At 33.7% G+C, this 25,508-nt stretch overlaps 1 protein-coding gene across 1 annotated transcript in view; it reads right to left on the bottom strand.

The window, feature by feature from the left end:
- Nucleotides 1-24,499, bottom strand: part of LOC125074232 (solute carrier family 28 member 3-like) — a 33,560-nt gene extending 9,061 nt beyond the window's left edge. Inside the window, exons 1-6 of the mRNA XM_047685509.1 lie at nucleotides 24,361-24,499; nucleotides 11,280-11,431; nucleotides 4,524-4,580; nucleotides 2,056-2,242; nucleotides 927-1,098; nucleotides 280-404 (exon numbers count right to left, since the gene is read on the bottom strand). Coding sequence (XP_047541465.1) covers nucleotides 280-404; nucleotides 927-1,098; nucleotides 2,056-2,242; nucleotides 4,524-4,580; nucleotides 11,280-11,312 — 574 coding nt within the window. The 5' untranslated portion in view covers nucleotides 11,313-11,431; nucleotides 24,361-24,499. The remainder of the gene's footprint in view (nucleotides 1-279; nucleotides 405-926; nucleotides 1,099-2,055; nucleotides 2,243-4,523; nucleotides 4,581-11,279; nucleotides 11,432-24,360) is intronic.
- Between the last annotated feature and the right edge of the window lie 1,009 nt (nucleotides 24,500-25,508).

Below are 25,508 nucleotides of genomic sequence, written 5' to 3'. Positions count from 1 at the left end.
TATCGACAAAATATTGTTGATGGTTTTTGTCGAATTTTCCAAGAACAGCCTGGACGTCTCAAAGTTGCAAGCGTGTATACTCCCGTGTCTCGAAAAGCACCAATAGACATTAGTCGTATACTTGTGCACAAATATAATGTCCTGCACAATCACTAGTCTCCACTAACCGTCGTGGTCGAGATCGTTCTTGAAATGAAATCATCTTAACCATCATTTTCGTTTCTCGTGTACGTTCAACTAAAGTAAAACATAACTATATTAATATCTAAAGAAACTTACCCATAATTAGCAAAAGACTTAATCCGAGCAACGAAATCAATCTTTCAGGCGCGTCTTTAGTGTCCCAGTACAAAAAGAACGCAACAGCAGCCAAGATTGCTAAGCAGAAAATCCATCGGAAAAGTCTAAAAAATATAAGACAATATTTATATATAAGTAGCACAAAGTGTCCGCCATTTTGAACAGTGACGTCACAATATATCGCCCGTCTGGTTAGGTACCCGCTCATCACATATTCTAGTGACAAAACATGGGCGTTAGTGATCACGTTAGGTGGATCAATTGCCAGATCAAGATGAAATTTTACATCCATGATCTGAATACGATAATCAAAATATACTTTATTCAAGTAGGCTTATGAATCGTCATTTTACAAAACTACCCATATTAAGTGAACCTACCACCGTCAATGTAGATTCTAACGAAAAGAACCGCCAAGAAACTCAGTAATTACTCTATTACAACATTTAAAACACAAAGTTATGTTAGGTAAATGCAAATGCCTGCCTGGAAGTCAACAACTATTAGCTCCACGCCTTTTTATCATCTATATAATCTTGTATTGGATAATACAAGATATTAATGAGATCTTTAATTTCCAGTATTTAAACGAAAGAGGTCATACTACGATATATGTATCTACTTACATGATTTTCCATAAATATGATGAAACACTGTCCACTTTCGTCCATACAGTTCTTTCAAACCATTCTCCAAAGAACTTCTTCACGACTAAGAAGTATATGACGAAGAAGTAGATTATGCCCAAAAATGCAATAAGACTTCCAAATCCGTTACATAGTTCAAGTGGATCAGAACCTGTAAAATTCGGTAATTATTTAATAAAGTTTTATCAATATGGCTGAATAAATTAAGGTCAGAGCCTTCTGTCAATAGTGGATTTAAAAAAAATACAATGGCGCGAAAATGATTCGCTCTTTAGTAGATTTATTATCTGTTACCTTACTTCATTTAATTTAATTTAATTGTATGTTCAAAAGTTGTTGTTATTTTCAAATTATAAAAGAAAAATTATTGTAAATTTCTAAAAATGTTATTTTGTTCGATTGAACTCCTTCAAAAACGAGTGTAATGAACCGCTTATTAAAAATAATACTATTTTTAATATAAATAAGGGTGCGTCTTGGTACGCCCGACAGAAGTGGTAACTTAAACTAATGTAAGTTGAACTACGTATTTAATATTGAATTTTGACGTTGCCGCCATCACCAGTTCCATCTGTCAAAAATTGACTGTCGCCGTAACGCGTTACGTAACGAATCGGTTTACCCTCCTATAAGAAGTTATCACTTCAAAATAAATTGAACATACGTATAAAATAACACTTTTCACTTCTCCTCAATTTTAAATCAAACAACTGCAGCGCAATTCTGTAAGAAATGACTTCGTATCACGCTCGTGAAAAGTTGATGCCTGACTTAGGGTGATACACCATTTTGTTAAGTAAATATTAGAGTCTTTAATTATATATGTCTAAATAGACGTTTAAAGCTAGAGGACGCGTCGAAAAAAAATAGCGGCCAAATGTTGGCCACTAAGTACACGCACACTAGTAAAGTAGTGACGTTTTGCGGTTGTCAAACGTAGCTGTCACGCGCAGCTAGGTAACAAAATTGGCTGGTTTACACACAACACACTCCCTCTATCTAAAAATCTTATAGTCAAAATAATATTCTATCGGTTCATACTCGTGTTATGTGAGTTACGAATACCTTCTCACAGAAGTCAACTGTTTCGAAAAGTGTAAATACTTACTATATGTCATCCAATAATACATGCAGGCGAAAAAGAATCCTATAACAAGACCATTAAATACGAAAATCGTGATCGTCTTCATGGCGGAATTGTTTTTCTTTATAAAACCGTCAAGCGAATTGCCTGTCTTCATCATAGTCACTTCAAACCAACCAGTTGGTTCGTAGTCTAAAATCTCATGTGTGATCTGTAATAATTAAAATATCCTTTAAAAAGTGAATTTACAAGTCAAGGTTTTTCCCCGGTAATAACATTATTATAGTGTACAGGAATCCCCGGATAGGACTTGAGTTAAATTCTGGACAATATGAATTTATACAGAGGTATAGCTGGGCTACCATGAATGAAAACAAATTGGGAATCTGCTCGAAATTTCTCATCATACTTTCTATAAAAAATATAAATATATTTTATTTTCAGTCGAACAACCAACAGTAGATCCAATATCAAACGAAGAAACAAAATTACACTTCAAAATTGTTCTACTATTTACAGATCTCCCCATGCACTATCACATAACACAATATGTATAAACAAAGAACAAAATAAGAAATCAATTACATATGTGTAAATCAAAACACATATTTCAAAGTTGAAAGAAATACAATTTGGTTGGCATTAAGTATTAAAAATATAAATTTAACATAATCAATTATTAGAGATGAGAATTATAAGTATTATATAATCAATAATTAATAAAACCAATAAAAATAGAAATTAACACAAATAAAATTCTTTATTTGTCGATTGCCCTGATCGTGACAAATGTCTAAATCTTTTACTTGATTATTTATGGTCATGTATAACAATGATAGCCTCGATGTGATGGGTCTTTTTCCTAATTGCGTTCTATATAATCTGTAACCGTTTAAGAAGAAACTTGATAAAAGTTCCGGACTTTCATTATTATTGTTGAATAAATTAAATAAAAACTTCATTGACATTATCCTTCATCTATTCTCCGGACTTTGTATATTAAACAAATTGCATCTTCCATTATAAAACTTCAAGTTTATCCTAAATCTATATGACAGTTGACGAAGAAACTTTTTTTGTATATTCTCGATTCTAGTAATATGCACTTTTATACGCGGTGACCAAATTAAGCAACAATGTTCTAAACTGCTATCAACAAATAATTAAGGAGCCTTAAGACAGTTGCACTCCTTTTCAAGTCTTTGGAGTATCTTTGAACGAATCTGAATGGTTTATTTGCTATATCAAGAGCTTTATCTATATACAAGTTTAAATTCAATGTACTATCCAATATGACAGAGCTAAGTAACAAATCCTATCAACTTAGTTCAATTCTATATTTTTTATATAATATTTGGATGGTATAATTTTCTTTTCACGATTAAATTTTATTTAATAACATTTATCAATATTCAGGACCATTTTATTCTTATCACACAAAATATTAGAAAATTAATCACTCTAGTTAATTTAAGATCACCAGCGTATAAACTCACGTCACAATCCTTTAATATTGTTACAATATACAATATTAATAAACATTTTGAAAAACAATGGCCCCAAATTAGACCCTCGTGGGACTCCCGAGGAAGCAAAAAATGGCTTAGAGTGGTTTCCGTGAATTACCATTCTAGAGATTCTTCCCATTAAATAAGTTTTGCACCACTCTAGCAGGCGATCCTAAACACCATATGATTTCAACTTATTTTAGAGAATGCAGTGATTAACCTTGTCGAATGCCTTTAAGAAATCTGTACACTGACAGATTGATTAATGTAGAGCGTTTACTTATAAATCCATGCTGATTGTCATTTATGTAATTATTGACATGGTTATATATAGGGATTCGAAAACTTTAGCCATTATAGAAATTATTGAAATTGGACGATAATTAGTAATCAACTCATGTTAACCACATTTTTAGATGCGATTTGGCTTTGCACAATTAAAAAGAAATTTTGCAGGAATATTATCAGGTCCAGGTCTCTTGGCTTTATCAAGTCTTTTTATCTTTGTATAGACGTCCTCTCGCGTATTTTTAAAGTCTCCAATTTCATTGTATGGACAAGTAGTAATGAAATCTAGACAATGAGACACGCTATATCATGATACATGTAAATAATTCGCAAATGGATTCTACTTGAGTAGCCTTGTTGTTTAAATACGTATAATATAATAATTTTATGTAAAATATCCACACGTAATTTTGTTGGTGGTTCTTTAATAAATAAATACTTTACAAGAGGGTGAAAATTGGATTTTTTTAAAAAAACATGGGAAGAGTCCAAAAATATTTGGGATGTTTTCCAATTTCATTTTGGATATCGTCGATATATTTGTTATTGCAAAAGAGTAGCACAACAAAACAATATCGTTGCTTGGCGGTAGAATATATCAAGACATTCCTCTTGTCAACTAGCACCTTGTTAACCTACCTTTATCTCTAGGACCAGAGCTGGTAATAGAAATATCCATAAATATCGTATACTTACGTTTCCAGCGCCGTTTTCCTTTTTCTCGGCAGCGCCCATTTCTATACTGTTAGCAACCTGAAACGAAGGATAAACAAATATACTTAACAATATGATTACAATAGTGTTTAGATAGAGGATATCGTCAGAAAAAAGGAGAAACGGTAAAGCACCATAATGGTATTTTTGGAAAATGAGATCTAAAGTACCTAGCTTTGGACTTCAATCCCAAAAACATCGTTGTGGCGCTTCAGCTGTTCTTCCTTTGCACTGACGACGATTGATAATTCAATCTTATCATTCTTAGTCCAATATATGAATTATATCAGATGAATGCAGTTTTTTAATTTGTTGGAACAATTCTTGTTTTCATGACAGTTAACTAGAAAGATCATATCTTACGATTTTTTGTTTTAAATTTTGTTCATTTTTATTTTTTTATTTATATCCTTTTCCAAATAACTCATACCGCCCTTTTTTGATATCACTTTTTGTTTTCAACTACTACACTCGACGTTTGAACTACTTCATTCGATGTTGTCAACGCTGTATTTTCGACATGTAGCAGTTGAATAAAAGCATCTTGAAAATTGTTGACTATTATATAAATATGTATTAACTAGGTAAGAAAAAAAATCAGTTGATTCGCTAACATTAGATAACTTCGCTATCGATACATATTGGAAGGACTCTATGATATTGGACAACATAACATACATTACTCTGATCCCAATGTAAGTAGCCAAAGCACTTGTGTTATGGAAAATCAGAAGTAACGACGGTACCACAAATACCCAGACCCAAGACAATATAGAAAATTAATGAAATTTTTCTACATCGACTCGGCCGGGAATCGAACCCGGGACCTCAGAGTAGCGTACCCATGAAAACCGGTGTACATACTACTTGACCACGGAGGTCATCATACATATGATCAAACCATTGATTGTAGGACAAATATTTTTTCAAATAATTTAGATAACTAATAATAATTTTGAGATTTATCAAAAAAACTCAGTTAGTAATAAATTTTTGAGAATCATCAAATCGACATATTATATATATATCATTATATTCTACTTCTAATTCTACTTCTGCTTCTACTTTTGCTAACTAATGCAATCAAGAGTTTTCGTACAGGATTTTTTTTGGCGTCTCATCAAAATCAAGCTACTCACGATAAGTTTGACAGTAATAGTCTTACTATAACATAACATAACATAAGCAGCCCGTAAATGTCCCACTGCTGGGATAAAGGCCTCCTCTCCCTTTGAGGAGAAGGTTTGGAGCATTTTCCACCACGCTGCTCCAATGCGGGTTGGCGGAATACACATGTGACTGAATTTCGTTGAAATTAGACACATGCAGGTTTCCTCACGATGTTTTCCTTCACCGCCGAGTACGAGATGAATTATAAACACAAATTAAGCACATGAAATTTCAGTGGTGCCTGCCTGGGTTTGAACCCGAAATCATCGGTTAAGATGCACGCGTTCTAACCACTGGGCCATCTCGGCTCAGTCTTACTATACTATCATTTAATCAGCGTCAAACTTGTGAAGGCGTTTTTATTTCAACAAATCAATCGAGCGTTAAATTAACATAAAACAAATCGAAGTCAACGACTAATCGAAGCGTACTTTGTTTTGTTTTTAGCCGACTCCAGGTAAGAACAATTTATTATAAAAACCTTTTCGAAACAAATCAAAAATACTTTTATAAGTACTACTGAATAGTCAAGCATTCATCAAGCGGTGGTATGTGGATTCTCCCGAGACGAAACTTTGTTGTATTCGAAAAAGCCCAAGTTTATTATCTGGGTGTGAATGTCAGCTGCGCTTGGTACTCGCAAAACGTCATAGTCATGGAGAAAACACGAATGTGATTGATCGGTATGGTTGAGATAACAAACTCAATTAAATTTCAAAAGCCAAATATACTAGTAGTAATTTCCTTGTTAAAGAACTAACGATATTTTTAATAACGAATTTGACAGCTGATTAGCGACAGCTCTGGTATAGACTGAGGAGTTTTACGTATTTTAAAAATAAAAGTATACCTTGTCCAAAGAAATGTTCATGGTCGCTCAAGGAGTGGTTAAGATTTCTTGCAGTACTAATGTCTATGGGCGGTGAGTACTTACCATCGGTGGCTCCTTTGCCAGTTCGCCTGGTTGACATATACATATACATTATCAGCTGGTAAATTTCAAACTGCTGGGCTAAGATCTCCTTTCCCTTTGAGGATAAGGTTTGGAGCATATTTCACCACGCTGCTCCAATGCGGGTTGGTAGAATATAAAAGTGGCAGAATTTCGTTGAAATCAGACACATGCAGGTTTCCTCACGATGTTTCCTTCACCGATTACAAATACAAATTAAGCACATGAAAATTCAGTGGTGCTTGTCTTGGTTTGAACCCGACATCAACGCTTAAGATACACGCGTTCTAACCGCTGGCCATCTCGGCTCACATATACATATAGTAATATACATACAGAGACGAAATCTTAAAACAATAACATTTTGTCATGAAAACTGCTTTAGAAAGATATTTATTAACACATAACTTACGAATACATCACTTTTAATATATTTTAAACTATATTCTTTAAGAATACTCTTCGGATATATCACTGGTGAAAAGTCAAAACCGAAACCGAACAATTACTATCGCACGTACGATCTTAATACTATAACAGTAAAGCAATCGAATTGAATATAATAATAAATATTTACAAACACATCTTTCAAAACAATAGAATGTTTTTAAATAAACATCAATCATACAACAATAAACTACAGCGATAAACTTTATTGGTATTTTAAATTAAGAAATATTTCACGGTCAAATGGGACATGTAATTCGCTTTACAGTTTTTAAAATAGCTACTGGACAAATCATGACCGCGTGAATTGACAAGAATGCTATCAGCATTTTCTAGATTCAGATTCTCAGGGAAAACGAAATCATTCAGTCACCAGTGGAGGCAATAAAGGAGATTTTTTTTTTATGTTATAGGGAGCAAACGTGCAGGAGGTTGACCTGATGGAAAGTGATTACCATCGCCCATGGACATCTGCAACACCAAGGGCTTGCAGTTGCGTTGCCGGTCTTTTAATATATAGTTATATTAGTCCAGTCATTACGTACATTCAAAAAAGAAAATGAATTTGCGCTTCTGCGAATTTTCGAATCTCATCGGATAGCCGAGTTATTGCCGAAAAACAAATTTTAAGCGTTTTCCAAGATGGCGGCGAAAGCTCCTAGGAAAGCTTGGTCGACAATCTCAAGTTAAGCTTTTCTAGGTATCCCCTACAACATATTAAAAAATTAGAAGCGCAAATGCATTTTCTTTTATTTGCTTTTTTTCGGACGAAATGACTGGACTATATGTTTTGCAAAGTTTTTTACATTTTTAAACATTTTCCGCGACAGTTCCTTTTTAGATAGCTGTGGTTAACCATTTAGGCACCTCGGGCTGGACATGTATTCGACCACAAAGGACCGGCTGGTTCCAGGGCCGTAGACAGTAGAAATCGTGGACGACTTTTTTTTCACAACGAACGTAACAGTGTGATCGAGTACCGACTCTAACGATATCCATAGGGCACAGGATTGAGATTGAGAAGCAGCTCGGAAGGTAACTGGCGCCATGAACCTTCGCTCCATCGCGTCTTCCTAACGCGAGCATTTGTTTTATATTTGTAAAGTTTTGAACGTATTCGTCAGCAAAAAAAACATAGAACAAGCTATATCTTGTGGAAAGAAATTGCATTATAGAAGAAGATTTTGCATTATAGATCCTGTAACGTACGCATGAATATACCGATAATTTCTGAAAAAACCTAATCGTATTCTACTGGTCCGACCCGAAGGTTGATCCAGGACTTCCAAAACCTGCAGCATTCTAAACTGGCCACTAAACCATCGAGTCTACAGTCTACAGTCTTAATGAGAATGTTCTTCATGCTTGTTTCTTGGCTTTGAGCAGGCCTGTCTGGGTAGGTACCACCAGCTTACCCAAGATTAAGAACGCATAACCGTCATAAAATTTGAAGCCTCAATAGTGTAATGGATTACGGGCCGTCTAGTAATGTAAAAAGTCGCATGATCGATCCTGGACCCCTTGGAGGTCGTCTCCACTTCTGACACAAGGGATAAAAGGAGGGGTAAATAGGAATATTAGTAATTCCTGAATGAATTTGGGGCATTGCTATTATTCATTTAAAAAAAAATAATCGGTTAAAATTTCGTACACTGCTCATCTTTATGGATAGTGATCATACCACCAGGTGGCATATATGCTTGTCCGCTAAAACCTTCTCAAATACGCGCGATATCTTATGGTATGTATATTTGTTTAGCAGTTTTCTGTAACGTATTTCATAAATAAACTTGTAACCCCTACTTTCCTTTTGCATACGGTACAGAGAACGTTTTTGAACAATGGTATACGCATATATAATAAGATACCGGGAAATGTAACCAATTTACCATTTACAAAATCTTAAAAGTTTATTAACACTAAATTAATAAATAAGTCTTATTATTCATTAAAAGAGTACATTTTAGAAAAACAAACGCCTGGATTTAGACTCGGGTTCCATCACAGGACACTAATTATTGTAAATAACAGCATTGTAAATCTGTTTATTTGAAAAGAGCAACTATGCCAAATAACAGTACTCTGTATTGTTGTGTTCCGGTTGGAAGGGTGAGTGAGCCAGTGTCATCACAGGCACAAGGGACATTACATCTTAGGTCCCAAGGTTGGTGGCGCATAGGTGATGTAAGGAATGGTTAATATTTCTTACGGCGCCTTTGTCTATGGGCGGTGGTGACCACTTACCATCAGGTGGCCCATATGCTCGTCCGCCAACCAATGCCATAAAAAAAAATTGCGAGTTTCTTGCCGTTTCTTCTCGCTGGAGGCTGCTTTCCGAAACGGTGGTAGTATTTTAATATCGAAATAACGTCTCCTCGTTGACAAGCATAGTTGAGTCAAGGATAGAGGTATTTAAACAAAGTAAGAATGTATATTGTTTTGTAGATAAACAATAAATACACCGCTGTATCGGTCTCTGTAATTAGCTAAATATTTTTCGAACGTGATTTAACTAATATTATTTATACTAATGACATTGTCATAATCTTGTGACATTATTTATCGATACATGGTGTTTGAAATGTGTCATCTGACGTCCTCGAAACCGACTGTTGGAAATAACAATTGAAGGTTGTATCATTTGCGCACGTATGGTGATTAATTTATTGAACTCAGCAAAACAATAGTATGGGCTGTTAATGAGAAGTTTTCGATGCAATTTTTTTATGGCATTTGTTGGCGGACGAGCATATGGGCCACGTGATGGTAAGTGGTCACCACCGCCCTTAGACAAAGGCGCTGTAAGAAATATTAACCATTCCTTACATCACCTATGCGCCAGCAACCTTCGGAACTGAGATGTTATGTCCCTTATGCCTGTGATTATACTGGTTCACTCACCCTTCTAACCGGAACACAAGAATACAGAGTATTTGGTTGGAGAGTTACTTGGCGGTAGAATAACTGATGAGTGGGTGGTACCTACCCAGACGGGCTTGCACAAAGCCCTACCACCAAGTAATACTCACCTAACCCAATAAATACTAAACTGTAGTTTGAACTTTAGAATCTGCGGCCTTATATTGAGACCTCTACACCGACGCGGCAGTCATTTAACTGTCATAAATTACTTTTAAAACAACGACTCAAGAGTTTCGAGCCTACTTCGATAAGGTATCTGTATTTTGTCGTTAGGTTGAGTATAATTTAGTGTAAATATATGTATTTTATAAGAAAAACAGGTTATCTCAACACTTGTAACGAGACATGCGTAAAATAATTTATTTTATTGACTGACATTCCTAATAATAACCTCAACAATGGTTATGTGCTCAACATTAAAATTATATATCGGTTGCGTGACACGATAATAAAGTCGTAACCGATTTTAGTTGAGGCAGACATTTTCATTTAGATTTTAAATTAAATAGCATTAGCATTAGCAGTCTGTAAATTTCCCACTGCTGGGCTAAACGCCTCCTCTCCCTTTGAGGAGAAGGTTTGCCGAGATGGCCCAGTGGTTAGAAAGCGTGCATCTTAACCGATGATTGCGGATTCAAACCCAGACAAGCACCACTGAATTTTCATGTGCTTAATTTGTGTTTATAATTCATTTCGTGCTCAGCGGTGAAGGAAAACATCGTGAGGAAACCTGCATGTGTCTAATTTCAACGAAATTCTGCCACGTGTGTATTCCACCAACCCGCATTGGAGCAGCGTGGTGAAATATGGTACAAACCTTCAAGTCAAATGAAGAGGAGGCCTTAGCCCAGCAGTGGGCTAAGGCCGTGTGCTTATAACATAATTATTAGGGTCTCCACGTCTCCGTTGGTCTAGGACCTCCACTCCTTTGTGGCCCCAGATCTTTAAACCCGACTCTGACTCTACCGCCAAACAGCAGTGCAAGTATTCTTGTGTTCCGCTATGAAACCAGTGTAGTTTTTAGTTACACTGGGACATAACGTCTTAGTTCACAACGTTTGTGGTGGTGATGATTTACCATAAGATAACCATTTCCTCATACGCCTGCCTATATCATTAAGAGGACACACGTTTGATATTTCGCCATTTTGGCTCCTAATAATTGTGTAGCTTAAACATAACAGGTATTTACGTAGTTCTATAAATCTGTAATGCTTATAACTTTTATATTAACTTTAAACACTTACCGAACTACGTTTCCGAACGTCTTCAGTCGCCATGTTGAATTGTGTTTGGTTGATTAAATTAATTTCTTAACAATTAATACTTTTTAACACATTTGTTGCTAACTATTAACTGGCAAAATCTCTCCGCGCTTTTGTCATTTTTCAAAGGTTTTCTGTAAAAAAAAAACAAAACAAATATAAATCATGTTAATAAAAAATAATTTAAAAATCGAACATATTTGTCGTAAAAATAATCTTATAGAAAAAGTTAGTTAAAAACATTTCCATAGTAATGATACAAATAGAAAAATTCTAAAAAAATAGTTACGGATTCCTAAAAAAAACTGCAGTTCGAATGGCAATAAAATTGCCATCGTTACTTCGGCAGTAAATTAATGTGTACAAGCACCACTGGATTTCCATGTGCTTTATTTGTGTTTGCAATTCATCGCGCGCTCGGAAGGAAAACATCTTGAGGAAACCTGCATGTGTCTAATTTCAACGAAAATTTATCACGTGTGAAACCCGCATTGAAGCAGCTTGGAATATGCTCCTAACCATACCCTAACCTTGGTTTTATCCCATTCTGTTACTATACAATACAATTTTGTAATTTAGGTAACTTCACGAAAGTTACAACTATCAAAAAGCTGAACTTAAATAATACTTGATAATAATAATACTTGTGCAAATAAAATTTATATATCACAATTTTTATTGGCAGTTCGAATTTTTGGTTGTAAATAAATAAATTGAGCAAGCTTATCAATGATAAATAAGTTTATCTACCTTCCAACTTCCATTATAATTATCATGTGTATTTATATTATAAATGTGAAAGTATCTGTCTGTTAACTCTTCACACTTAAACGGCTGAACCGATTTAGATTAAATTTAGTGTGGAGATAGTTTGAGCCCTGAGAAAGAACATAATAACTTGGTGGTAGGGCTTTGTGCAAGCCCGTCTGGGTACCACCCACTCGTCAGATATTCTACTCCCAAATAACAGTACTCCGTATTGTTGTGTTCCGGTTAGAAGGGTGAGTGAGCCAGTGTTATCACAGGCACAAGGGACATAACATCTCAGTTACCAATGTTGGTGGCGCATTGGCGATGTAAGTTAGTTAATATCTCTCACAATGCCATGTATACCACCTGATGGTAAGTTGCCACTGCTCATAGAATCGCTGTAAGAAATATTAACAATTATTTACACACAATGAGCCACCCTTGGAAACTAAGATGTTATGTCTTCTGTGATTTTAATTACACTGTCTAGATAGACTGTCGAAGAGAACGCATCGATTTAAATTGTAGCCAAGCATGACGTTTGGCGTCTAGCGTAGCTGTGACGAACAAAAATATAATGAACTCCATTCGTTTGTGTTTGTGTTTGTGATACGACATTCTATCTAGGATATATAAATGTTATCTATAATGAACATACGTAGTTTCAAAACTTAATCCTGAAATAAAGATAATGCCACGTGCTCTTGTAACAGTTTATCAAATGACACGGTTTATCGACGGCTTAAAATTATTAGGTCCCATTCCCCAATACTAATAATTAATAATTATCTGTGCTGATAGATCGATTTATAATCGCGGTGACGAAATTAATATGCAAAAATGTATACAGTTTATTATTATTATTAAGATAATTATCTGTAATAATAATGGAATTTGGAAGGTAGATATCATGTGCTGTGGTGAGTTTCGAGTTTGTTTTTAAGTGACACTACTATAATTATTGAATAAGTGTGTTTCCAACGCCGCTTTCTTTTGCGTCGGTCAGTGATTGGACCCAGTGACTCGGTATTTCGGACCCAGTAACTGGCTACATGTAGACAGGGTCGGACAATAAGTCACTTGTAAGACAGTCAGTAAGTTACAAAAAGATACGTGGACACTTTCAGTCAGACAGTCAATATAACGCCAGTCGCTCTTGACTGACTTATTGGCCCCGAAAATAGAACGTGTGGCAAGTCACTGGACTTACTTGTCAGCGTGAAGTCAGCGCTGGTCTGGATAAGACAGTACGCCTTGTTACTGATCCCGTATAAACCAGGCCCTGTGTCTGTAGTCTCTCTGATATGTTGGCTATACTGACAGCCCAGCCTGATTATTTATGCTATTTTATTAACTGTATTAAAATAGACAAAGACGAAAGAGGAATAGGCGAACACTAGTACTAAAAAAATAACACACTTTATCAGTAGAAAATGCTTATACTATGAATGTTATGTAGTTGAATTTTGTCTGACGTATGCAAAATTACTTTACGATGTTTTTACGATTGTTTTCGAGCACGAGACCAATTATGATTTAAACTCGATTGATCTCTTCTGACCACCCGATTTTAAGTGTAAAAATTAATATAATTTTAACAAAGAACGGCTAAATTTAATTGATACGCAAATTTGATAAGTACTAGAAAAAAAAAATGACAAATAAAAGTCGAGACTATAAAATAATAAAAAAATATATATCAAAACATATTTTATCCAAGTAGGCTTTTACAAGCACTTTTGAATCGTCATTTAACAAACTATATTAAGTAAACCTACCACCGGTTCGGAATGTAGATTCTACCCTTAGGTTTTAAAAAATGATGGATATAGGGGTAGGGGACGACCAAAGAAACGATGGAAGGATTATGTAAAAGACGATATGGTTAGAAAGAATGTTACTTGTGAGATGATGTCCGACAGAGAAGTATGGAAGAAGAAGACATGCTGCGCCGACCCGAATTAAAATTGGGATAAAGGCAGGAGGATGATATTAGTGGTTTTAAAAAAATCAACAGAATTGATGAACCTTTTTTTATTTTAAGTCTGTTAGTAGATATTGTATTGTATTCGGTGAACCTTATAAGGTCATCGAATATAAATTTTACACAGACTCCGATTAAATGGACTAAAAAATGTTTACTTGTAACGATTCATTGTCAGTTCAAAATACTTTAAATATTAATTAAAAAGCCAAACTTAATAGTTATATCAGAAATTGATATAATATATTATTTCTCTTTTTAATGAGTTAAGAAAATACCGCCATTTTTATTTTTTTTCTATCGAATATTTTTAAAAAAAATCCACGTAACTATCGTTCCTTTTTACACAGATAATAAAATAATATGTCAGTCATAAATATTTATCAAAATATAAAGTAATATAAAAAAAATATTATTCTTAATTATAGTTTATTACAATTGAACTCGATTTTTAATATTAATTAGGACATTAAGATAAAAAAATATATTTAATCCGTAACATCAAAATGTTGTAAGCGCCAAGCACATCCAAGTTCAAATGCAGTCACGAGCTCTGTCCGAAGTTAACCTTATGATACAAACGTCACAATTTATAAAGAACTATATACACTGTGTGATTTTGACGTTCAGATCGAGTACTGCGATTTGTGTGATTAATATGAATTTAAAGGTAACATTGTCCACATGTCGATGTTTCACAAATGTCAGACGCCCAATGATGGTGCCAGGGCCCCAATTATAATAACAAAATGATAGTTATATATATTTTATGGTAAATGTTGGTGGACGACTGTATGGGTCCATGATGGTAAGTGGTCACCATATTAACCATCCCTCACTTCGCCAACGCGCCACCAAACTTGGAAACTAAGATATTATATTCCTTGTGCCTGCTGTTCTGATATGTGGGTGGTACCTACCCAGACGGGTTTGCACAAAGCCCTACCACCAAGTCAATAAAAAATAAAAAAGTCTTTCTATATTACCTTGAACATATACATATAATAATAGATTAGAATTATGAAAGGGAATTTACGATAGCATTCAGATATAACGTCAGTTATACGCGTACAAAACGCGCGTTTTTTATCAGTGAAAGTATTACGCCTTACATGCGCCATTATTTAGTCAGCCTTCGCTTGTTTTATGAAACGTAATAATAGATACTCTGTACATAACAATAGTGTACTACGAATTGCGTCTGTGTGAGTCAGTCAGAGCTGTGTTTGATTATTTAAAACACGTGCTTAGAACATTTTATTGTAAACACTTTGAAAATTACACTTAATTTTATTTCATATAACATTACTAATATTTGAATCTCTTTCTTTCTTTGACGACCTCGGTTATCGAGTAGTGAAAGTGAAGTGAAAATTCTTCTATCCAAAAAAAGTTTACACGAGATTTATATTCGGCCGTGGATTTTCATGATATGATTGTGGACTTAAAATTGCTTTTTTTATGCGCACAGATAATTAATTACAATAAAATAATTATTATTATTATGATTGATATAAACTGACACACAAATTTAAACATTCACAATTTAAATTCGTCATAAAATAAACATTTTTAAATAAGATAAGGTATGATGTTATCTCATACGAGAGACTTGGCACTTAATCGGCGGTTCAGCGAGCAACTTCATAATGCAGTTCATGTATTTATCCTGTGCGCGGCCATTATAAAAATCGCCATTCAAAGTTTTTTAATAACGAGCCAAAATAACTATATTTTTAAAAATGTTGTTTAAGAGTGATTACTAAAGCAATGCTGACTTTGTCCTCTTTTTACAGCCTTTAATCGTCGACTGCTGGATGTAAGCTTCTCCCTCTTCTCCCTTTTCCCATAAAACCAGGGCCGGATCTACCATATGGCTTTTTGGGCTTCAGCCCAGAACCCCTAGAATGCAAGGGGGCCTCAGCTAAGTCAAGTAAAAGTCATGCGAAAGAATCCATAACTTTATTAAATTAAACAGATCGTATGGTTTGCCCCGCGAGTCCTGCAATTAATCAAACCCATTCAATGAATTTAATTCAAGTCTACGTTCAGATATGCCTTAGGTGGTCCCCTAAGTAGTGCTAGCCCAGGACCCCCTAAACTTACGGTCCGGCCCTGCACAGAACACCAATCATCCCGATCTTGCGTTTGCCTAAGCGTGGTCTCCTATCACGTGGTCCTTGTCTTACGAATTGTAAATCAATAAAGATATAAATGATTTTTTCTATCTATCAATCTATCTAAATAGCCACGAGTCGTTTATTAATAAAGTTAAAATTAATTAATATAAAATCTTTGGTATCTTTTATAATATTTAACTTAACATAATAATAAGTCTCGGTTGAATTTTGAACTTTATTTATTTACTAATAAGATTTAAAAACGTAAACTATTATTCTCTAGAGGTTGTATACTCACGTTTAAAGTGGTCACGGTCACTCTGTGACCATGTATGTTGTAAGGTATTATTATTGTAGAAAAAATTGTTCAATTCCAATGGAGAAATGATACTCATACTATATCAAACAATACTTAAATATAAACGCAAAAGTAACTCTGTCTGTTGCCTCTTCACGCTTAGACCTCTGAAGCGATTTAGATGAAAGTCACGGGGATAGTTTGAGAGGGTAAACTTGGGGGTGACGGTTTGTCTGCATAGGTAAAGCTTAGCGTAGTTAAAGCCGCAGACTCAGTATTAATATGACATCAAACAATCATTTTTTTTCAATAAATCAATTACTCAACATGTGCAATAGGCTACTTGATTAGTTTTTAAAATCCATTTTATGTTATTTAGTAGAAGTTCAGAAACTCAGTAGAAGTTGTGTTTTTAATTCTAGTACCTATATATATATATATTTGCTGAAAAATATCAAATTAAAAATTCCATATTTAAATAGCGCGCGAAAACGCTACTTTGAAAATATGGCGCTACAATGGGGTCGGGGACGTCGCTTGCTTGTATTGCAATCTGTGGCACATATAATCCACATACAGTAGGCAAGCGAGGTTAACAAGCAAGTGACGTCATCATAAACCCGACCAATTATTAGCGTCTTTAAAAATGCCTTTTTATTTAATATAATTTGAATAAATTAATTATTATTTTCAACTTTCGTTAATAAATAACCATTCTTAAACTCATAATATATAATGATTACAATAATTGAAACTTTATTTTTCGCATTGTCATATAGCCTATTGTGCAGCCTGTAAAAGTAAATGTAAATCCCACTGCTGGGCTAAGGCTTCCAATGAGGGCATAATTATTATATTTAATCTGTGGTATTGATTTGTCCAAAATTCTAATTCTATTTCGCCTCCTCGTCGTAGATTATTCCACGGATGGACAAAACTATATATTTATACTAGCGTCCTGCCCGGGCTTCGCACAGGTGCAATGCTGATACTAAATGTACAGTATGCCTTTATATACAACGTTCACAGTTTTTCAGTCATTAGATAATACAAGCCGCTGGATCCTTGCGTTTTAGTTCTATATTATCTTTGAAAATAAGCCATTATTTCTCGTAAAAAGTAAAGGATAAAAAATTGTTATTGTGGGTAAGAGATAGAAATATACATCGAGGATTATACACGTACATTATTTTGATCTATCTTGTAGGGTTCGGCCAGCGTTTGCAATGTAAGCGCAAAAAATATTTCTATTTACGATATCCAAAATCATCAGTGTTTCTCCACTATATTGTGCATGTATTATACATATAAACCTTCTTCTTGAATGAATCACTCTATCTATTAAACCGTATCAAAATCCGTTGTGTAATTTTAAAGATCTAAGCATACACAGGACAGACGGACAGCGGTAAGCGACTTTGTTTTATACTGTGTAATGATAATGAGAAGCACATCAAGCATGTTAATAACTCTTGTATGAATATGAAAAATATGTCATACTTTAAACGTTAAATTAAAATATAATAAATTTTTAATGTTTTTAATGAATTATATATTGAGTCAATCGCTTCGATATTTACGAAAAATAATAATGCTGTTATTATTAATAGATAATCTTAAGCATTACTTATTTTATTTTAATCTTTGGCCGACCTCAATAAAAGGTGTTTAAATTGTTTTTTTTTTTGTTAGGTTCTTACCTCAGAACTCCTTTTTTGAACCGATTACGAATTATTTTTTGCTTGGAAGATACTTCCATTTTGGTACTACGGTATAATTTGTTTTCAGCGAGCATTATTTGAAGTTTTTTTTGTTAAAATTTTATATAATTTTTACGAATACCTCATAGATTTTGGTATAGCTATATATATATATATATATATCGCTGCTTAGCGATAAGGCCGCCTGTTTTTGTTTTTTTATGGCATTGGTTGGCGGACGATCATATGGGCCACCTGATGGTAAGTGGTCACCACCGCCCATAGGCAAAGGCGCTGTAAGAAATATTAACCATTCCTTACATCACCTATGCGCCACCATCCTTGGGAACTAAGATGTTATGTCCCTAATAATGGCTGTCTTGTCAATTCACTAGTACGTATAAAATACGAAAAGGTATAAAACACTTACCCAACTTCAATTCTGGCAAATAATGTGATGCGGAACACAATTGGTAGAATATATGATAGTTCCGACCACGATACACGACCCTGCCTGTGATTACACTGGCTCACTCACCCTTCTAGCCGGAACACAATAATACAGTGTACTGTTATTTGGCGATAGAATATCTGATGAGTGGGGTGGCACCTAAAGCAACTTTTGTATAGCAAAATTGTAATTTTTCGTTTTAAGTTTGGGTGTAATAGTGTTAATAAATAAATAAATAAATATAGATCTTCAATTTATTCTATGGGTAAAAAAATATTCGATATGCTTTACGGTAAAAGACGCGTTAGGACGATACGATGACGTCGGGGTCCTTCACGCAAGTATAAATACCAACTGTTCAAATTGTTAAATTAATTGGTTGAATTGTTCAAAAATGCATATCGAATGGCAGAAACATTCGTAAATAAAACCAAGTGTTCGCTATATATTATAATGACGACGATGTCCTGACCGATTTCGGTCATGGCGGCCAATGTCAAGGGAGAGCAGCCTACTGAACAGGACATATTTTGGTGCCAAGTGTGACCGCAAACACAGGTGCACTCTATATTCCGTCATTCTCGTAGTCCGACACGACCGAAAAGAGTTCAGACGCACGACCCACGACTTTACGTGTTTTCGTTCTTTTTCCAAAGCAAGGGCATTTATAGACTTCCAAAGAAACCTAATAAGTTTGTATTCGCCCAACGTGGGGTTTGGATCTGACCAAATCTGATATAAAGTAAACTTGAACCCCAAGACCTGAAGAGTTACACCTCCATCAAACGACCGATTCCCCCCCCCTCCCCTAACACACGGCTAAAAACTAGTATAAAATAAATAGGCCATAAATATTATTTCTCCTCAATTCGTCCGCCAAGGCGAATACTTATCATTGTTTTCTATATAATAGTGATCTATAAACAGCAGTTCTGATTAACTCATTGTTATTTACAAGACATTTCAATATACATATCTATAGAGACGGTGTGTGCTGTATAAAAGATGAAGATTTGTTGTGAATAAAAGCGATTAATTACAACAAAAAAAACCAACGACAATATTTTACAAATATTCTCTTCCTAAAAACTAAAACTAGGTTTCGATTGGGTCTATCTTAGACCTGCACGAAATAATTAATACAGATATCTACACTCTTTAGATGCAAAAACAAAATTATAATAAAGATTTTGATATCTGTATCGGTTACTTTTTCGGATAGATTTTTATTTCAGTTATCCGATTGTTTCGTTTACGGATACGGAGCTCCACAACATCTCTACTTAAATCCTTCTTCGAACCTATACTCTATTCCAATCATAACAGGAGAAAAGCCGAATTAACAACATTTGACAGCAAATTGACGCGATATCATTAATCGAGAGCTTGATTAATCTATGATATTCACTATGGATTTGCGAAAAAATAGCGTTATGAACTTTGACGAAACTGTTATCGGAATTTTGAAAATAAAAATTAAATTGTAAATAAGTAGTTAATAATAAGTAATAGTTTTTTTTAGCATTAGCAGCCTGTAAATTTTCCCACTGCTGGGCTAAAGGCCTCCTCTCCCTTTGAGGAGAAGGTTTGGAGCATATTCCACCACGCTGCTCCAATGCGGGTTGGCGGAATTCAAATGTGGCAGAATTTCGTTGAAATTAGACACATGCAAGTTTCCTTACGACGTTTTCCTTCACCGCCAAGCACGAGATGAATTATAAACATAAATTAAGCACATGAAAATTCAGTGGTGCCTGCCAGGGTTTGAACCCGAAATCATCGGTTAAGATGCACTCGTTCTAACCACTAGGCCATCTCGGCTCTTATACCAGTGTAATAGTATTGTATTATAAATAATGACAAAGCCTTTATTGCTGTTCTTGTTTATACAAATAAATTATAAAACACATTTTATCACTTTTGACTTAAACTTTGATGTAAAATATCGGTTCACGGTCGTTGCACTCGTACAGCTTGTCTTTCGACAAAGGCCTCCTCTAAAGATTTCCAGTCTATATTGGTATAGAGAATTATAAATAAAGGTATATTAATCAAGAACTCTTAGTTGTGCACAATATAGCTGAGTTATTTAGCTTAGCAAATCGCATGGAATACGTACCTAAATCTAAGGTTTGTTTATATTTTTCCTACTTCCATTGGAATAGGCTATACGTTCATTAAATGTGACAACAAAACGCGTTCAATTTTATTTGAAAAATACTTGAACGTTTATATGAGAGTTCATTATCCATTTCTGAAGTGTTTGCTTATTGACATTGTTCAGATAATGCTGCACCTGCTGTTAATATTTTTTTATTACTTAATCGCAAACAGAATATAAGAATTTATCTATAAAAATTGCGTATTCATTTTTAACGATGGCAACAATAATCTGACTATTTTATTTATGTGGAGTACAGCTTAAGATTTAATAGATCACACGTGACATTGGCGTAATAATCTGTGCCACAAAAAAAAGTCCCAATTAAAAAAAAAATAGATGCCTTTTTCTTCTCAATGTAAACCTCCTGTCATTCTCCAAGTCTTCATATTTGAGATGTTTTGTTATTTCTTGTTCTTCTTAATTTTGTACATTGATTTTTCATTCATTAGTTATGAACGCAATAGTATATAAACTTAATAATGGCTAAAAAGATTTGAATGAAACTCGATATGATCGCAAATCCTTCTGGGCAAGGTAACCATTTCTATAATAAAATTCCGCAGATCTTTTTAACTTTGCCAATTTAAAAATTCAAATCATTTATAAGACATACATTAATAAAAAATCTTTATATGTATTTATCGATTAGTTTATATTTTATCTATATATTTATTGATTATATATGTATGTTGCCTGTGTGTATGTATCTATTTATTTTTGTATGTATATTTGTATGCACAAATACATACGTATATACATACGTATGTATGTATATTGAGTATTTAAAAAAATTGTACACCTATGCCGTTAATAGACCATTTCCTCTGCCCCAAGGTTGCCTGGAAGAGATCGCTCTTCAGCGATAAGGCCGCCTTTTGTGCCATGCTTTATTTTGTTATATTTATTTCCTGTGTGTTATACTTATCTTGTTGTACAATAAAGAATATATTATTATTATTATTAAAAAAACATATTATTCAATGCAATTAAAAGTTCATTAATTTTCTATGTTGTCTTGGGTCTGGGTGTATGTGGTACCGTCGTTACTTCTGATTTTCCATAACACAAGTGCTTTAGCTACTTACATTGGGATCAGAGTAATGTATGTGATGTTGTCCAATATTTATTTATTTATTTATTTATTTATTATTTATGCAAGATTATATAGATGATAAACTAACTAATACTTGATGACTTCCAGACAGGATATACTATATACATATATAATTGTATTTAACTAACATAACTTTGTATTTTAAATGTTGGAAAAGAGTAACTACACTTAATATATGTAGTTTGTAAAAATATTCAAAAGAGCTTGTAAAAGTCTACTCGAATAAGTTTTTTATTTTTTGATCATTTGAATTCGGGATAAGACGTGAATCAGGATGAATTATTGGGAGATTTTTGACAGTAATAGTTTGTCATTTTATATTAAAATATTTATCAAATGCTAATAAACTGGATTGATATAAACATAGCCTACATAAAGGTGCTTTTAATCAATGATTTCAATTTTTTTTTAATATAGATAATAAACACGTTATTTTTTTTAAATGACACCCGCATCGTAGCAATGTGACATCCACAAACTGTTGCATTACAGTTTATATGCGAGATAAACGATAAACCATTTATTTACATAAGAATTATTCAAGTCCTTTAATAAATACAAATGTGAATTAAAAATAGTTACTGTACAAATCATGACCGTGTGTAACGGAGGCAAGAATACTAGCAGCATTTCCCCGTTGAATCGCAATTCCGATCCTCTGGGCAAAAAACGAACCAGCTCTCCTGTCACCGGTGGAGGCAATAAGGTGAGGTGTAATTTGATTAGTGATAAGAGTACCTAACAGTTTTGTTACTTACAATATATTTTACATAACGAATCGGTGACGTCGTGAAGTATTATTACACCTTAACTTAGAATGTCACACATAGTAAGTTAAGGTTATACTTGTTGTGTTTGTAAAGCACAGGAATAATGTAATTTTCTACCCGTGAAAAATATATTAGAATCGGAACTCAAGTTCCTTTTATTAGAATACTTATTGTAAAATGACAGCCGAGCCGAGCAGAGTTTGAGCCGAGATTGCTCAGTGGTTAGAACGCGTACATCTCACCCGATGTTTGCGTGTTCAAACCCAAGCAAGGACCACTGAATTTTCATGTGTTTAATTATTGTTTATATTTGAAACCTGCATGTGTCTAATTTCAAATAAATTCTGCCGAAACTACCAAACTGCATCGGAACAGCGTGGTTGAATATGCTCCAAACCTTTTCCTCAAAGCATATATTTACAACATGTATGCTGTATTGCTTAAAAATGCTTTAAAGGACAAACTTGAAAAGGGTTTATTTTCACCGAATTATCAGTTACAAATAATAATAATAATTACAATACGTATAATCGCAAACACGTGATTGATCTGGTTTGTCTGTGCGTTAATACTCAGCCAGGACAAACGATTTTATAATATACTAGATGTGCCCGCGACTTCGTGCGCATTGTTTGAATTTAAGTTATTTGGATATTGTAGAGTGATTTTATTTTTATTCTATATATAATTCTAAAATAAAAGTAGCCTAAGTTACTCCTTATTACATCCGCTATCTGCCAATGAAAGTCCCGTCGAAATCGATTCAACCGTTCCAGAGATTAGCCGAAACAAACACACAGACAGACAAAAATAGTAAAAATGATATTTTGGTATACTTACATATGCATTTAGTAAAAATGGGTTATTTTAATATGACAAACAGATACTCCAATTTTATTATATGTATAGATATCGAAATGTCCCACAATGAAAACTCTACGAGATACAACTCACTGAGACATTTTTATGTACGTTTATCTTTTAAGGAAAAAAGTACATGATTATATTCTTACGATACGGAAAGTAATCTGAAAAAATCTTCGTCAAATTATAAAATGGAATCGAATTATTATAAAATACTGGAATTAATGTAGTTTTTTCCTTCTTACTTTATTTTTTAATTAACGCCATAATTATTTAAAAAAAATTAAAGTAATATTATTTTGTCTATGGTTAATATATTATATAGAATCAAATTTTATTGTTAATTAAGATTAATGTTAATTTTGATAAAATCATTATAAGATTGAAATCAAAGGAAATTATAATACTTTTATAATACTTCTCTTATTGGAGAAACTTAATATGTTTATTTTCTCCAGTTAAAATAAACCGGTCTTACATAATTATGATTTAAAGTTCAAAATTATATTAAGAGCACGTAGCGAATTTACGAGTTATATTATTTGTTTCGAAATTTTAACAACATTACAACTTTCTAGAGAAATGTTTTGAACCGACTTCAAAAGGGAAAGATTCACGAATCATTGGTATGTATAAATACTATATATTTATATATGTGAGCGTACCTTTAACAATTTTATTAAGAAGCAATTTCGATAATAATTATTTTAAAATTATGTTCAGTATGTGTGGTCCCGTCACAATTTCTTGTTATGGGACATTGTTTTTATTTTTTTTAATAGATCTTAAAGTATTTTTGCGTTTAAAATGCTTAATATTTATAACATTTATTGTTTTAAACAGCTTACCTTGACCAAATATCTTTTTTATATTTTTATCTTAGAAGATAAAATGTAATCTTTAAGGCCAGTCCTCGAGTTCCGAACACATGACACTATTGTAACGAAAAATACACGAGTCTGCAACCACACGACCGCTCGTGACGAGGTTTCGCGCGAAACTGTTGTGAATTTCATACAAACGATTCCCTAGTTTTGTTAGGGTTGCTATGTGCTGATTTTGGCTGTTTTTTAAATGCAAACATAATTGCTTTATAATATTTAATTTTTCTTTATAATTCATTTCGTGTTCAGCGATCGAACATTGTAAGGAAACCCGTGTTTCCACCAACTCGCACTGGAGCGACTCGACGGAATAAGATCTTACGTACTTTACTCTGATTTACATTGAGATAAAAAAATATGTTTTTTTTTTATTTATTTAGGAAGAAACTTTGTTTTAAATATATATTTACATGACTATTCATAGCACTCACTTCTCATCTCGTGTAATGAACGTATCATATGGTTTACTGTTATTTGACGATCGTGTTCGGCAATGAAGTCACTTTCGAGTTTTAAAAAACTTCCTTAAAAACACTACGCTGCACGGTTTCTTTATAATCTTGTTTAATTTTATAATAAAAATTAATAAATGTGTATAATTTTTACTGCTGAGTTCTTGATCTTGTTTAGTTACTAATTACACTATACAGGGTGTCCCAAAAGTCGACGTCAAGCCGAAATTTCCTGATAGGTAATGCCACACCAGTTATCAGAAAAATTAAAAAAAAAATTTAAGTCATGTATTTTTGAAGTTATGGAAATTTTTCTTTTATTCCAGAAAATGTACACCATGTGACCGTTTTTTCATTCCTGTTGTTACAAATATTTACTTTTTGCCATTTTTTTTTTCTCTTACGTCATTCCGAATAGTGCTTTATGTAACCTATGATCCTAAACCCTGTGCCGATCACTCCAACTTGTAGGAAAATGACATTTTATACCGTACCAAGTTTTCAAAATTAATTTTTCGCTCTACTTCAACTGATCGTCCTGTATATTGCCTACCCCCTTAGGTTACCCCCCTTATACCGCACTCTAACATAGCCTTCTGTCCTACTGTCAATAAATCAACTAATCACAGACGATTGTCTTTTTTTTCTTTTAGACATAGA

This window comes from Vanessa atalanta, chromosome 27 (genome assembly GCF_905147765.1).
Source record: "Vanessa atalanta chromosome 27, ilVanAtal1.2, whole genome shotgun sequence".
NCBI classification, from domain to species: domain Eukaryota; kingdom Metazoa; phylum Arthropoda; class Insecta; order Lepidoptera; family Nymphalidae; genus Vanessa; species Vanessa atalanta.
The sequence above is the reverse complement of the archived record's forward strand: the minus strand, read 5'-3'. Positions and strand labels throughout refer to the sequence as shown.